At 39.8% G+C, this 13,443-nt stretch overlaps 1 protein-coding gene across 2 annotated transcripts in view; it reads right to left on the reverse strand.

The window, feature by feature from the left end:
- Positions 1-226: 226 nt before the first annotated feature.
- Positions 227-13,443, reverse strand: part of LOC131233375 (trafficking protein particle complex II-specific subunit 120 homolog) — a 55,961-nt gene continuing 42,744 nt past the window's right edge. For both annotated transcript variants that reach the window (XM_058230063.1, XM_058230064.1), the window contains 3 exons: positions 11,552-12,429; positions 9,949-10,947; positions 227-756 (listed from right to left, as the gene is read on the reverse strand). In XM_058230063.1, coding sequence (XP_058086046.1) covers positions 536-756; positions 9,949-10,947; positions 11,552-12,429 — 2,098 coding nt within the window. In that variant the 3' untranslated portion in view covers positions 227-535. The remainder of the gene's footprint in view (positions 757-9,948; positions 10,948-11,551; positions 12,430-13,443) is intronic.

Raw genomic sequence — 13,443 nt, forward strand, 5'->3', positions numbered from 1 at the left:
AACCATCGGCTACAGACTCTCTGTCCAAAGCTCAAGGCGGCCTGCAAGATACCCTGCTTCAGCTCAGACACCCGCCATTGCCTAGCACAACAGCATCAAAAAAAAAAAAAAAAAACTGGGACATGATGGTGCACGTTCAAAAATAGCCCAGCCAGATTGTCCACTGGGACGGAAAACTCCATCCAAACTCAACCTGTGGAACTGTAGTCAGCTAGACAGCCCAGACTAATTGCAACCTTATTTGCCACCACATGCAATATTCAATTTACAGAATATGAACTGCAACAGCTAGAGAAAAAAAAAATGAAAAAAGAACATCAGCTCACTCTTGTAGTAGTATTTACATCCACAAACACCTAGAAGCTCATGATCTTGTCAGAATTCATCCGCCGATCTGCAACTCAAATGGGTTTGACATGAATGATTCTGGGGGCCCTAATTCAGGGCACCTTAGGGCCCCTGACCCAGCATCAAAGGTTTTTGTCTCCTTGGCTGGATTTCTCCAATGGGGAAATCAATGAGGCTGAAAAACAGTTCACGGAGTCCCAATGACACGAACATGGAAAGGTGGACCCCGGCAGAAGATAGGCTCATCAGGTGAGTCTGTTCTTGCACGGGCCCTGAGGATATCGTTGGTATCATCAATGACAGCAGCACCGAGCAGCGTGTACTCACCTGGAACAAGAAAATACAGCGAGAAGGAATGTGTGATCTCCTGGAGCGGGGGAACCTCCAAATGAATTCCGTTCAAAACACCTGCACCGATTATATCATTACAAAGACAAACAGAAACAATACTAAAAAATTTATAATAATTATAAAAAAAAATTTAAAAAATTTTAAAAAAAAATTTCAAAAAGAAGAAGAAGAAGATAAAGACATAAACCAGATTAATCAATTCCATCAAGAATTGCAGATCTATGAAACCAGCAACAATAAACTGAGATCATGGGTTTCTAGAAAAACATGAGCAATCCATGATTTGGTTGAACTGCGAGCAGCACATAAATCTCACAAACCTATGTGCTCATGAGAGAAGTGCCTGAACTGTCCATGGAATTGAAGAAATGAATTGGACATTTGCAGCTAGTGAATTAGCAAAAACAAAGACTTACAAGTGATCCATACACGCAATGAGGGTGTGGGATAGACCAGACCATGCCAGGACACGTCTTCTCCAAAGGCAATTAGCATGGAGAAGTGGAGGTAATTTTATTATTTTAGCTTTTTCAAGGGACAAATCGTGCAAGTACTTAATCAGTTGCATATGAAATCACAAGGCTAAATTTGGATAGAAAGGAAAAAAAAGGCATTTCGATCGTAAGTTACTTAAGACAAGCTACTCATGCCTTAAGTAGCTTATCTTGATTTCTACCTTATTAAACTGAAGTGATTAAGTAACTTTAAATAAAAAAGCTACTTATAATTGATCATAAACCAAACTTACTGATCACAAATAAGTTACTTATCCACTGTTGTAAGTAGAAAAAGCAACTTATTTGGTGTATCCAAACGGGCCCGAAATGACCACATCGTAATATATCTAGGGATCGAATTGCATTTGGCTTGTTTCCAGTCCAACTCGAAAGTAACATAGCTACAATTTGGAGCCTAGTCTCAATATGAATCTTAGGGCAACTGCAATTTGGATGTATCGCTGACACTAAATTAAGTATTGCAGTTTATTTCATTAGGGCATCAAAACATGGCCCAAGTTAGTATTTGTGCTAGATATTTGACCAGCATATCGTACATAGTACCTCCACACCAGAAGTAGCTAGCTTAGAGAGTACAGTGTTCATCTGCTACTGATCAAACATGGTCGACTCACATGTAATTAGATAGGTCTTTACATTCGAGTTTTGTAGAACTCTCACATTGATTGAAGATAAACCAGATTTCAAAAAGAAAACAGAATGAGACGAATCATCATTATCACAGCATAGTCAAGGTTATATTTTGGGGTTAGCCAGATGTGAAAAATATTGTAGAACAGAATAAATTAATTATGCAAGTCTAATATGTTAGTGCACTGCACCTTATTTGTCAATCATGTGAGTCCATTTGACATGTAATCAGTTGAGCCCTTGGAAACTAAAGACCGAAGACACAAGTGAAGTTAGAGCATGAAGGAGCAAAAGGATGAATGGATGAGGTGTCTTGGTGACCCTAACCCTTGACCCAAAAAAAAGCTAAACTTCTTGATGATCTTATACCTAATAGGTAAAACATTTATTGATCATCCTTTAGGCTATAGGAGCCTAAATTAACCACCCTTAGATTGGCTTTAGAGGTCTCAAGTTACTAAAATAACTGCACAAATTCAGCAACCTTCAGTCCCATCGAAATTAACCACACAAGACAGCAGGCTCAGCCTTGAATTTCATCCTAATTCGGCTAATTAGGATGAAAATTGTTGTAGAAGATTCGGGGCGGCCAAAGACAACTTCAGTCAGACTGAAGACTAAACCTTTTTCCTATAAATCTAGTAATCGGATCTTTATGGAAACGATGAATTTTGGCATTTTAGAGACCTTAATTCATCCCAAGCTCTACTAAACATCCTAGGCTCTATCCCAATGAGATTCATGCTCTCTTCTTAGTGTTTTTTCACTCTAATGAGCATTTCAAGCCCCTCTATAAGAAGATCATGATCTCAAGCCTTCTCTAGATTTTAGACACCATTTCTATTGGTAAATCTCTGTGTCTATCAACCTCTAGAGTATCCATCTAGGTGAATCCCCTAGGCCTTACAACTTCTCATTGGTTGTAGAAGATTCTACCCAACTTCCCATCACCTTGGCCACCTCAAAGGAGCACTACATGCAAGGTGGTTAATCTTAAGGCTGAAGCCTTGGCAAAGCATTAACATCATGATCGGGGGAGCAAAAGGGGAACTGATTGAAGCACGAAAGAGCATCAATCAAGTAATCCAAGACGGCACATCAACGGGGCTCAATTCGACAAATGTCATTAAGTGAATCCACTCTTTCCTTGTGTAGGATTGAGGGTAAGCGTTTATGATGCAAACTCGAATAGGTTCTTGTGTAGCACCTAGGATCTTGTGTAGGGTTGTATCCACCGAACACGGGTGTGTACATGTTAGTATCCATGGGAGCCTCCGACAAGAGTAAAGATAGGTCATTGGCTTAGGATCGATGTTCGTGGTGAACCTATAGAAAACCACGTAAGTCTCCGAATGAGCCGGTCCTTGTATATGATTATAAAGGTTAGAGGTGAACCTGATTTAAAACCTCCGATAGTGAAATCTAGTACACTAATGGGTTGAGTGGGTCCACCGGGAGTGTAGGGAAACAGTTCCACTATACATGCTTGTGTTTGGGATTGTATTTAAGCACTTGTTTAATTATGCTTATGTAGTGAATGTTTAATTTTATATATATACATATGTATATATATATATATATGCATGATTTAATTAATGTTAGGAGTTGATAGGTAACACATCTCACACACACAAATACACTATCATGTTTATAGACTAGTTGCTTAATTGTCACATCCTTTGTAGTTTATGTGATTAGACCTACTAATGGCTTAAAAGTATTAGTGTTAAATTGTTTTACTTAGTTTAAGTTAAACAATTGTGTTTTAAAAGGTATAAGTTTTATTTGGTCCCAATTTACCCCCTCCCCTAGGACAACGCCATCATTCCTTAGCTCTGCTGAGCTTCCACACACAATCGTGGTATCCTATTCCATGCAATTTCATAATATACAAACGTGCTTGCTTTGTTTACACATTGTAGAGAAGCATCTTTTTTCTCTTTTTCTTTTTCTTTTTCCCCTTTTTTTTGAAGGGTAAAAGCAATTTATTAAAATAGCAAAAGCAAAAGAAACAACCGTTGTGCAGAAGGCTTGTTTAATGAGCGGTAAATGATTTTTTTTTTCTTTTTATTACGATAGGGTGTCCTCACCCTTTTTTGAGGCGACACTATTCCCTGCGGATGGATGCAATCACCCGCAAACCATGTGCATCGAGTAAAGTACGAGGAGGGGAATTGAACTTGCGTCTGTGGGGAGAAAACCCACGACGCTAGCCATTCGCCCAAACCCCGAACGAGTACGGTAAATGATCACACAAGCTGAGATGAAACCCAATGTGAGAAATTACTAAAGTTCAAACCACACCAAAGGAAACTACTTAAGACCATAAGGCCTTCTTTAATTTAACCTCCCTTTTGGTCTCAGACGACAGAATCTAGGGGGAGATGTATGCCTCTTCATGAAGATCTCCGTCCATAAATGCATTTCTTCATGCCTAACAAGTGAAGAGATAGGGTGTCCTCACCCATTTTTAAGGCGACACTATTCCCTGCGGATGGACGCAATCCCCTGCAAACCATGTGCATCGAGTAAAGCACGAGGAGGGGAATTGAACTCGCATCTATGGGGAGAAAACCCACGACGCTAGCCATTCGCCCAAACCCCGAACGGGTACGGTAAATGATCACACAAGCTGAGATGAAACCCAATATGAGAGATTACTGAAGTTTAGACCACACCAAAGGAAACTACTTAAGACCATAAGGCCTTCTCTAATTTAACCTCCCTTTTAGTCTCAGAGAACAAAATCCAGGGGAAGATGTATACCTCTTCATGAAGACCTCCGTCCATAAATGCATTTCTTCATATCTAACAGGTGAAGAGGCCAGCCACAACAAGTAGCACTGGAGAGGAGAACATAGACTAATAGTCGAACCCGAATGTTTAAGTAAACCCTTCTCCCACCAAACAAGCTCTGTGTCTAGCAGTAGATCCAGTTATATTATACTTCGAGGTGTATACACATTTATATCCAACCACAATCACCGAAACAATTCATGATGTCATGTTATAAAATTAAGATGATAGAAATGAAGTCTTTTGGCTTGACCAACACTCCAAGTACATTCATGAGAGTGAAAACTCAGGTTTTGAGGCCCTTTATGGGTAAGTTTTCGATGGTATATTTTGACGAAATCGTTATTTATAATACCTCCAAGGAACAACACCTCCACCAGAGAAGTTATATGCCAACCTGAAGAAGTGTTTCTTTTATGTCTGGAAAAATTTTCTTAGGATTCATTGTTTCATCTGAGCGCATGTTTGCGAATACTGAGAAAGTCAAGGCTACAGTAAGTTGACTCAAACCACAAAACATTCATGAGGTGCGTAGCTTCCACAGTTTAGCCACTTTTTATAAGTAATTCATTCGAGGCTTTAATTCCAGTATGGCTCCGATCACGGATTGCATAAAAAATGGGGAGTTCAAATGGACTAATGTTGCCTCCAAGGTGTTCAAGGAGATTTAGAGAAAAATAATTGAGGCTCCTGTCATGCGCCTTCTTGACTTTTCTAAAGTCTTCGAGGTTGCATATGATGAGTCTGGTGTGGATATAGGTGGAGTACTTAGTCAGGAAGGGCACTATGCTGCCTATTTTGGTGAGAAGTTGAATGGGGCAAAGCAACGATATTCTACCTATGATAAGAAATTCTATGTGGTAATCCAATCTTTGCAACATTGGCGACATTATCTACTACCGCAAAAGTTCGTCTTGTTTTCTGACCATGAGGCCTTGCAATACCTCAACTTCCAAAAGAAATTAAACCCAGCGCATGCCAAGTGGGTTGAGTTTCTCTAGGAGTATACATTTGTTTTGAAACACAAGGCCAGGGTCGAGAATAAACCTACCGATGCCCTTAGCCATAGAATGACGTCACTCCAATCCATGAGCGTAGAAGTCACTGGGTTCAAACAATTGAAAGGAGAGTACTTTGCGTGCCTAGATTTTGGAAAAGTGTACACGTCACTTTTGAATGACCGGTTGAGGAGTGATAGTGGGCTTGTCCTGATCGAAGAGTTTTTATTTAAAGGCGACAAACTCTGCATTCCCCACACCTCCCATTGGGATTTTCTAGTTTGGGAGCTTTATGTCGGAGGAGTAATTAGTTATTTCAGTAGAAACAAGACTATTGCCCTTGTCGATGATAGGTTTTATTGGCCCAGCCTCAAGCGAGACGTAGCCAAAATCATCGGGCAATGTAGGACTTATCAACTGGCAAAGCAGAAAAGGCGGAACACTGGATTATATACGCCATTGCCAGTGCCACATGCTTTGTGGCAAGATATTAGGATAGATTTCGTGCCTAGGCTACCCAAGACAATCAGAAAACACGATTTCATCTTTGTGGTGGTGGACCGTTTCTCGAAAATGGCATATTTATACCATGTTCCAAACGTCTGACGCCACCAACATTGCCAAGCTTTTCTTTAGAGAGGTGGTTCGCTTGTATAGTTTGCCAAAACCATTGTCTAATAGAGATGTGAGATTCATGAGTTATTTTTGGAAGAAACTTTGGCACATGATGGGTATGAGACTTCAGTTCTCATTGACATATCACCCTCAAACTGACGGTCAAACGGAAGTGGTCAATTGAAGCTTAGGTAAACTGTTACGATGTCTTGTGCGTGACCATATTAGGACTAGGATTCAGTTTTATCAGTCATAAAGTTTACATATAATAGTTCAGTCAATGGGCTGATAGGCATGAGTCTTTTTGAGGTAGTGCATGGTTACATGCTCGGAAAGCCTATAGATCGCATTCCCATGTCATTCTCTCAGAGACCTTCAGAGTCCGCAGATGCGTTTGCACGAAGTATTCATGACTTGCATGTTGAAATTAAGAAACGAATTAATGTGAGCAATGAAAAGTACAAAATACTTGCTAACTCTCATCGCGGGTTTAAAGAATTTCAAGTAGGAAATTATGTGATGGATCAGATAAGGCCATAACGGTATCTATAAGGGGTTGTGAAGAAATTACAAGCCCATGGTGCGGGACCTTATAAAATATTGAAAAGATTAGGTTTGAATGCATATGTTGTAGATCTTCCACTTAACATGGGAATTAGTTCTGCATTTAATGTGGCATGCGTCTTTTAAGGGTCCAGCAACTCCACCCAATAGCCTTTCTCCCGACCCTCACATTGGCCCTGATGGTGGTGCTTCTGACTTGTCCCATGACTCGTGGCTCTTTTCAGACTAGCCTACCTAGCCTTTGTCTCATTTACGATTCATACCTACCAAAAGAGGAGAGATAGAAGGTATCTTCGATGAACAAGTGATTTCTACAAGACACGAAGGTTTCCAGAAATATCTCGTCAAGTGGAAGAACAGGCCAGAGTCAGACAGTGCATGGATTACAGAGATTGAGTTTCAGAGACTAGACCCGGATCTCCTAGAGCTTTATCGCAGTTTTATTTTGCTAGAGGCGAACGCTTCTCAACTGAGGGGAGTTGATGATGACATCCGAGCACCTTTTAGAGTTTATCATAGGAGAGTTTTCCTAGTTTCTTTATGGTTATGTGATCATTACATGAACCCCAGTGGGCCCAATTCAAGTTCCTAGTCACGTTGAAGACCCAACATGCATAATCATGCATCTTTGAAGACCCCACACTAGGAAGATGCATGTGGGTTTCCTAGTTGAGAGTATTGGACCGTTGGATCAATTGCATACATCTATCGGATCATTGGATTTTACATCAGACTATTGGATTTCGCACGATGTGCCATCTTGACTGTTGGACCATTTTAATGGCTGGGTCGTCTTGATCATTAACTCATATTGGACACTAGTTTTAGTTGTTTTGTTTAGTTAGTTTGATTATTTTAGTTTATTTTATGATTTTGGGGTGTTTTGGGCAGTTTATAGTATTAAGGGTGTTTTTGGTGTTTTTTTGTAAAAACACCCCAAACAGAGTATATAAGGCTTGGACGTGTGAAGCGTAGGGCATTGTTGGCTATTGAATGAAATTTTCTTCTTGCTTTGTTTTGGAACAAATTTCCTCCTGTGATTGGAGTGTAGTGTGAAGCCATGAAGTGCTTCTAATTATCTTCTTTCTTTTATTCTCTTTCCACGTAATCTTATTTTTGTTTTCTTCTCTCCTCATCTTTTTTTTTTGTTTCCAACCAAAGATCATCACCCCAACCCGTCTGAATCTGAACCTAACCCAAACCATCACCCTAGCTGTCTGGACCACTCCCAAACCATTACTCCACCCAACTGTATGGACAACCCGGCCTATACCACCATAGGGACACACCATATGGTCGTCCGTACAGACAGCCCTACTTCCCCTTCTTGCTTCTTTATTTCCCCTCTTCTTCTTGCTTCTTTATTTCCCATCTTCAAACCCTAATTCCCTAAATTCTCAAACCTTAACTTTTAAACCTTAATTCTCAAAAACCCTAATTCCAAAAAACCCAATTCCCAAATCCTAAAACCTTAACCCTAACTTACCCAAACCCTAATAAAATCAAGTGATTTCCTTTGAATTAAGATTTACCCCTGTGCTAAATGGAAGTTCTACCTTCCATAGGTCCTAATCAATCAATATCCTTTAAGACCTATACTGCAAGATTGTGGGTAATCTTGAACTTGAGCATCCTTTAATGCTTGAACTCTTTAACCTTGTGATAGATTAGCTTTATTTTGTGTTTTGATTTCTCTAATTAATCCATTGATTAATTTCATTGCATCATTCTAGGTTAGACCATCCGTCCTGCATCACGACCTTTTGATTGCTTGGCATGGCATGGCATTGGGAAGGTGAAGGAGCTGCAATTGAGAATTGCCTTGCTTGCCATTTGGTGGGCCATTTGGCAGGAAAGAAGCACAAGGTGTTTCAGAAATCAAAGTCGGTGGAGGGAACTTCCCTAAGGGCAAGGTTGCTTGTTCTCGAATGGGCTTCTTGTGTTCCAAAGCTAAGGACTGTAATCTTCTTTTTCTTGGGATGAAATTGGGTCGCCTTCTCGGCGTCCTCTTTCTTGTTTTGCTGTCTTGTTTTGTTGTTGCTGCTGTTTTGTTGTTGTTTTGGCTTTGTTTTTCTCATTAAATTCTTCGTTATCTCTCAAAAAATAAAAATAAAAACAAAAACAAAGATCATGGTTATGGTTTGAACCAATGATTCGAATTATGGGCCAATAAAGAAACAAAGATCATGGTTTCCAAACCCAGGGTTCAAATTAGTGGCAAATACATGGTGTATCAAACAAAACACATGCCTATAGTGGATAACAATACAGTATTTTGATGAGAATCAGTCATACACAAAATTAGGCTGATAAAAACCAACACGAACAGATTTGCTATGACAATACTTATTAGAGAGTATATTTTTCCTTTTTTCCTTTATTGTTTGTGACTTTTTTGATCTTAAGGAAAGGGGGCAGAAATTTTATCTTTTCTTCTTCTTTTTTCTTTCCTTTCTTTCATTGAGTTGTAAACTTGTAGCATATATGCTATGTATGTATGTGTGTTCCACTATCTTGTATAGTATATCTGTTTAAGAACTACACCTGGTCACGACATACCAGCTGGTCCCGAGCCTGGATAAATGAGGAAGGATGTCATGTGGCAAGCCGTTTGTCAAACAGTTACCAAGAAAAACATAAAGAACTGACAGCTGGGACAACAATGTGATGACAATGATAATGATGAATGAAGTTACTGTATTGCCTCTTCATTTAAAGAGGAAGCATCATGGGAGTTCAAAACATAAACCCAGATGCAGCTGAATGGAGTTTTCTTTCTTTCTTTCCATTTCTTTCTTTTAAAAATTTATAAAAAAAAATAAAAAATAAAAAATAAAAAAAAGAAGATGAAATTTTATTAAAAAAATCAATATAGACTTTCTTTTCTTCATCACTTGCATGTCATGGCTTGTTTTTATTTATTCAAGACATCCAACACGAAATGATGCTTGAAAATTTTGTATTCTACAAAAGAAGAGCTGTGTCGTGTATGAGGACAATCTAGGTGAACCAAATAAAACATAAACAATGGAGTAACCATTTCAACAATGAAAAATGTGCCAGCCCAATTGAAAAACAATAGGAAAACCTAGAATATAGCAAACAACACAAATGCACTAGAATCATACCAGCCCATAGTACAGTTGCTTTGATACCCTCAACACAATTCTCCCCAGCAACATCTCTGCAAGTAATACTAAGGGTCATCCTGATCAACTCGTTAGTGTTATTACGAACGAGAACTTCCAATGGAGTCATTTCATGAGATAATATAGAACCTTTAGACCTCGGATTGATCTCATAATTACACCCAGCAGATGATTCATCAGACAAACCAGTCCGCATATTGGGTTCTTCAGAGGAAGCAATATTTACAGATTCGATTCCATTCTTAGCAAGCCTGAAGCCAAAGGTTAAAGGGTCTGGCAGTAGTATGTCCATTATTGATGTTTGCAAGGCTGCTTGAATTGCATCCTTAATGTTCAATTCTCCGGAACTGCTCCGCCCGGATTGCCATCTTACCTTTATTCTAGAAATCAAGTTCTTGATAGAAGCATTCAGCTCAGCCTTGGTATTCTTTTCAGCTGAGTTCAAATTTTTACTACCAAAACCTTCATCAATCTGAGCATCCTTGGCAAAAAAGGACCCATCAAGAATAGGCAACTTAAAATGCTCCATGGGTATCAGTACCCTTGCAGAATAGTCCCTGTCTATTCTAGTTTTCCGATAGCCAAAGTCGGCAGCATCACGATCACTCAGTTTCAAGCCATTCTCATTCTTTTTACTTTCCAGCTGCACGGACACACTAATCTCGAACACAACATCTGTTGGATTAGACAACTCGAGCTCAAGAAGACGTAAGCCCCAGCTCCCTCTGTATGGATCAATCTTCACCAAGCTATCAGTCTCATTTCCACTAGAAGGGACTTCTTCGGTGAAACTTCCATCAACATAAACTGGTTTCGGAAGGGTTTCGCTAACATGTGCAGGGATTTCCATTGAGAGAAGACGAGCCTTAACAAGGGACAGGCCTTGTAAAACGCATACATGCAAAGGAATAACAAGACGTCTGCCTGGGGGCACAGGGGGATCATTTGTTTGAGTTCCTCCAGGATGTACCAATGGCCCTGGCAAGCAAAACAGAGAGGCCACACGATTAAAATGTCAGGAAACATTTCTACTTACATACTCAACATAAGGATTATATCATAAGTCGTAACTCATAGGGCAACCATCAGTTCCAAGCAGGTTGATATTGGCTGAAAAAGGGCCGAGCCTATGTTGAAGGGCCCAGATTTGGACTGGTTGTCTGTTCATGTTGAGCATGGCCTATTCATAATTTTGATTTTTCTCAGCCAGGCCCATCCCATTGACAGCCACAGTTTGGTACATGGTGTAACTTCATACATGGTGAGACAAGTTAAAAATTGTCAGTGAGTCCAAGACTCCAAATTCTTGGAAACCAATATGCATTCAACATCTCAAATAATATAAGATCACAGAATGTCAGGGACATGGTTGCAATAGAAGAAAAGAATCCTGGCCATTAAGGAAAATTCATGGAAGTTGTGCCTTCAGAAATGACAATTCAGAGATTTCTTACTAAATTCAGATACTCAATATCAATTCAAATAAATTCTTGTGTTGCATAAGAGGTGATAAAGAAGCCCTAAATGAGACCAAAATGATCAAAACAGAATACAAAAGACAAGGGAATGGTGGGACATCTACCTGCATAATGAATAACCAACATCGGGCTGCTTCCATCCTTGGATACCCTGCCCATACTTCCAGGAATACTCTTGCTAACAGCATGATCAGCATCTGCCAAGCTGAGCTGCCAGGCTTTCAAAGTCACTGGAAGTGTCACTTCTGCACCCGGTTTTAATGGAAGGGCTGATTTTAAAGTTTCATATGCAACCGAAATAACAGAATCTTGATTTTTGCCTGATAGAGAAATATGTGCCTGCTCAACCGGAACAGATCCAGCATTTGCAAGACTTATCCACAAGTCACGAATTTCACCTTCATATAATACGGCTGCACCATCACCTCCTACTACATGTGAGACTAAAAGAGGTAGAGGGGGTACAACAGAAATGCTTGGAATGGACACGCTTCTATGCTTGGCTGAGCCACAGCATCGGAAAGGATCAGAAAGTACAAGACCTTGTGCTGCTCCAAGAAGTAAGTTGTCAACATCCCTAAAAAGGTGTTCAGTAATAACACCAAAACAGTGAACAGTGCATCCAGGAATTTTCACCGGGCCCACTGAAGTTGGAATCCCTGATAAGGAGATCACCTTCGCAGAATTAGGAGGGAGACTCACACTTATTGGAAAAGCATCAAAATTTCCAGAATGAATGGACAGATAAATGCTGTCGACAATTAAGTCAAAGCCACAAGGATTTGCCAGTTCCACCAGCACTTGTACCGGTTCCCCAACAATCCAAATTAGCTCCTGTTTGCTACTATCAGCTGGGTCTCCTTTGCTGAAAGGTGTGTAAATAAAAGGACCTGAAGGAGCTGTTCCAGTCCACCACTCTTCTTTCCCTGGATTGCGCTTTACTATATCCATCTGTGAAGGATGTGTAGGAAAAGAATGCAACCTGAAAGCAAATGAAAGCACAGCCAATGTGTATGCATCCAGATTCAACATCAGCATCTCATGATAAATCACTTTCATTACAAAACTTGAACTGATAGGGAGCTCATTTGGATTTATGATGAATACACCCCCTTTCCATCATCCTTTCCTACTGCATTTACCACGTTAAAGGGGGTGTGTGTGTGTGTTGAAAATGGGACAGTAAATATCATTTCCCTTACTAATTTTTTAAAAAATGTATGCGATGAGGACATCAGAGCACCATACCAGAGGAAGAGGGCTGATTAAGTCTCCTTATAGCTAGATGACCATTACATGGGGCCCACTTGGCCCAATTCACACTGCTAGCCATGTTGAAGACCCCACGTGCATGTTCGTGCATCTTCGAAGAGCCCACACTGTGAAGATGCACGTGGGCTGCATATAGGAGCTTGATGGACACATCAGACCGTTGGATCGAATGGACACAATGATCGGACCGTTGGATCATCATCATCGGACATCTTAACCATGAACCCCATGGGCCACGAAATAGTTTAGCTGTTTAGTTTGGGTACATGTTTCATTATTTTTTGTATAACTCATATTTGTGTTGAGAGTAGGGAGTTAGGAACAACTTTTAATTCATTAAACACATTTATGTTGAGAATCTTATCTGAGAGCGCATTTTTGTAAAAGGTCTTTTCTAAGACTATAAAGAGTTGGACATCCCCACCCTAGCCAATATGCATATTACGAATAAATGAGATTTCTCTCCTTTTGCTTTGAGATTGAGCAAAATTTCATCATGTGATTGGATTGGTGGTGTGAAATCATGAGGAGCAATTCGCTAGTTATCTTTTCTAATTTTCTCTCTTCTCAACAAGGTATCATCTTTTCACATCTTTTTCTCTTCCTTCTTCATCTCTTCTTTATTTTTCTTTCCCATCTTCTTCTTGTTTCTTCTTCTTTTAAACAATCATTCTTCTTCTTTCTACAAACCCTAATCCATCCAAACCTAGTTTTCAAAAACCTG

This window comes from Magnolia sinica, chromosome 18, assembly GCF_029962835.1.
Source record: "Magnolia sinica isolate HGM2019 chromosome 18, MsV1, whole genome shotgun sequence".
NCBI lineage: Eukaryota > Viridiplantae > Streptophyta > Magnoliopsida > Magnoliales > Magnoliaceae > Magnolia > Magnolia sinica.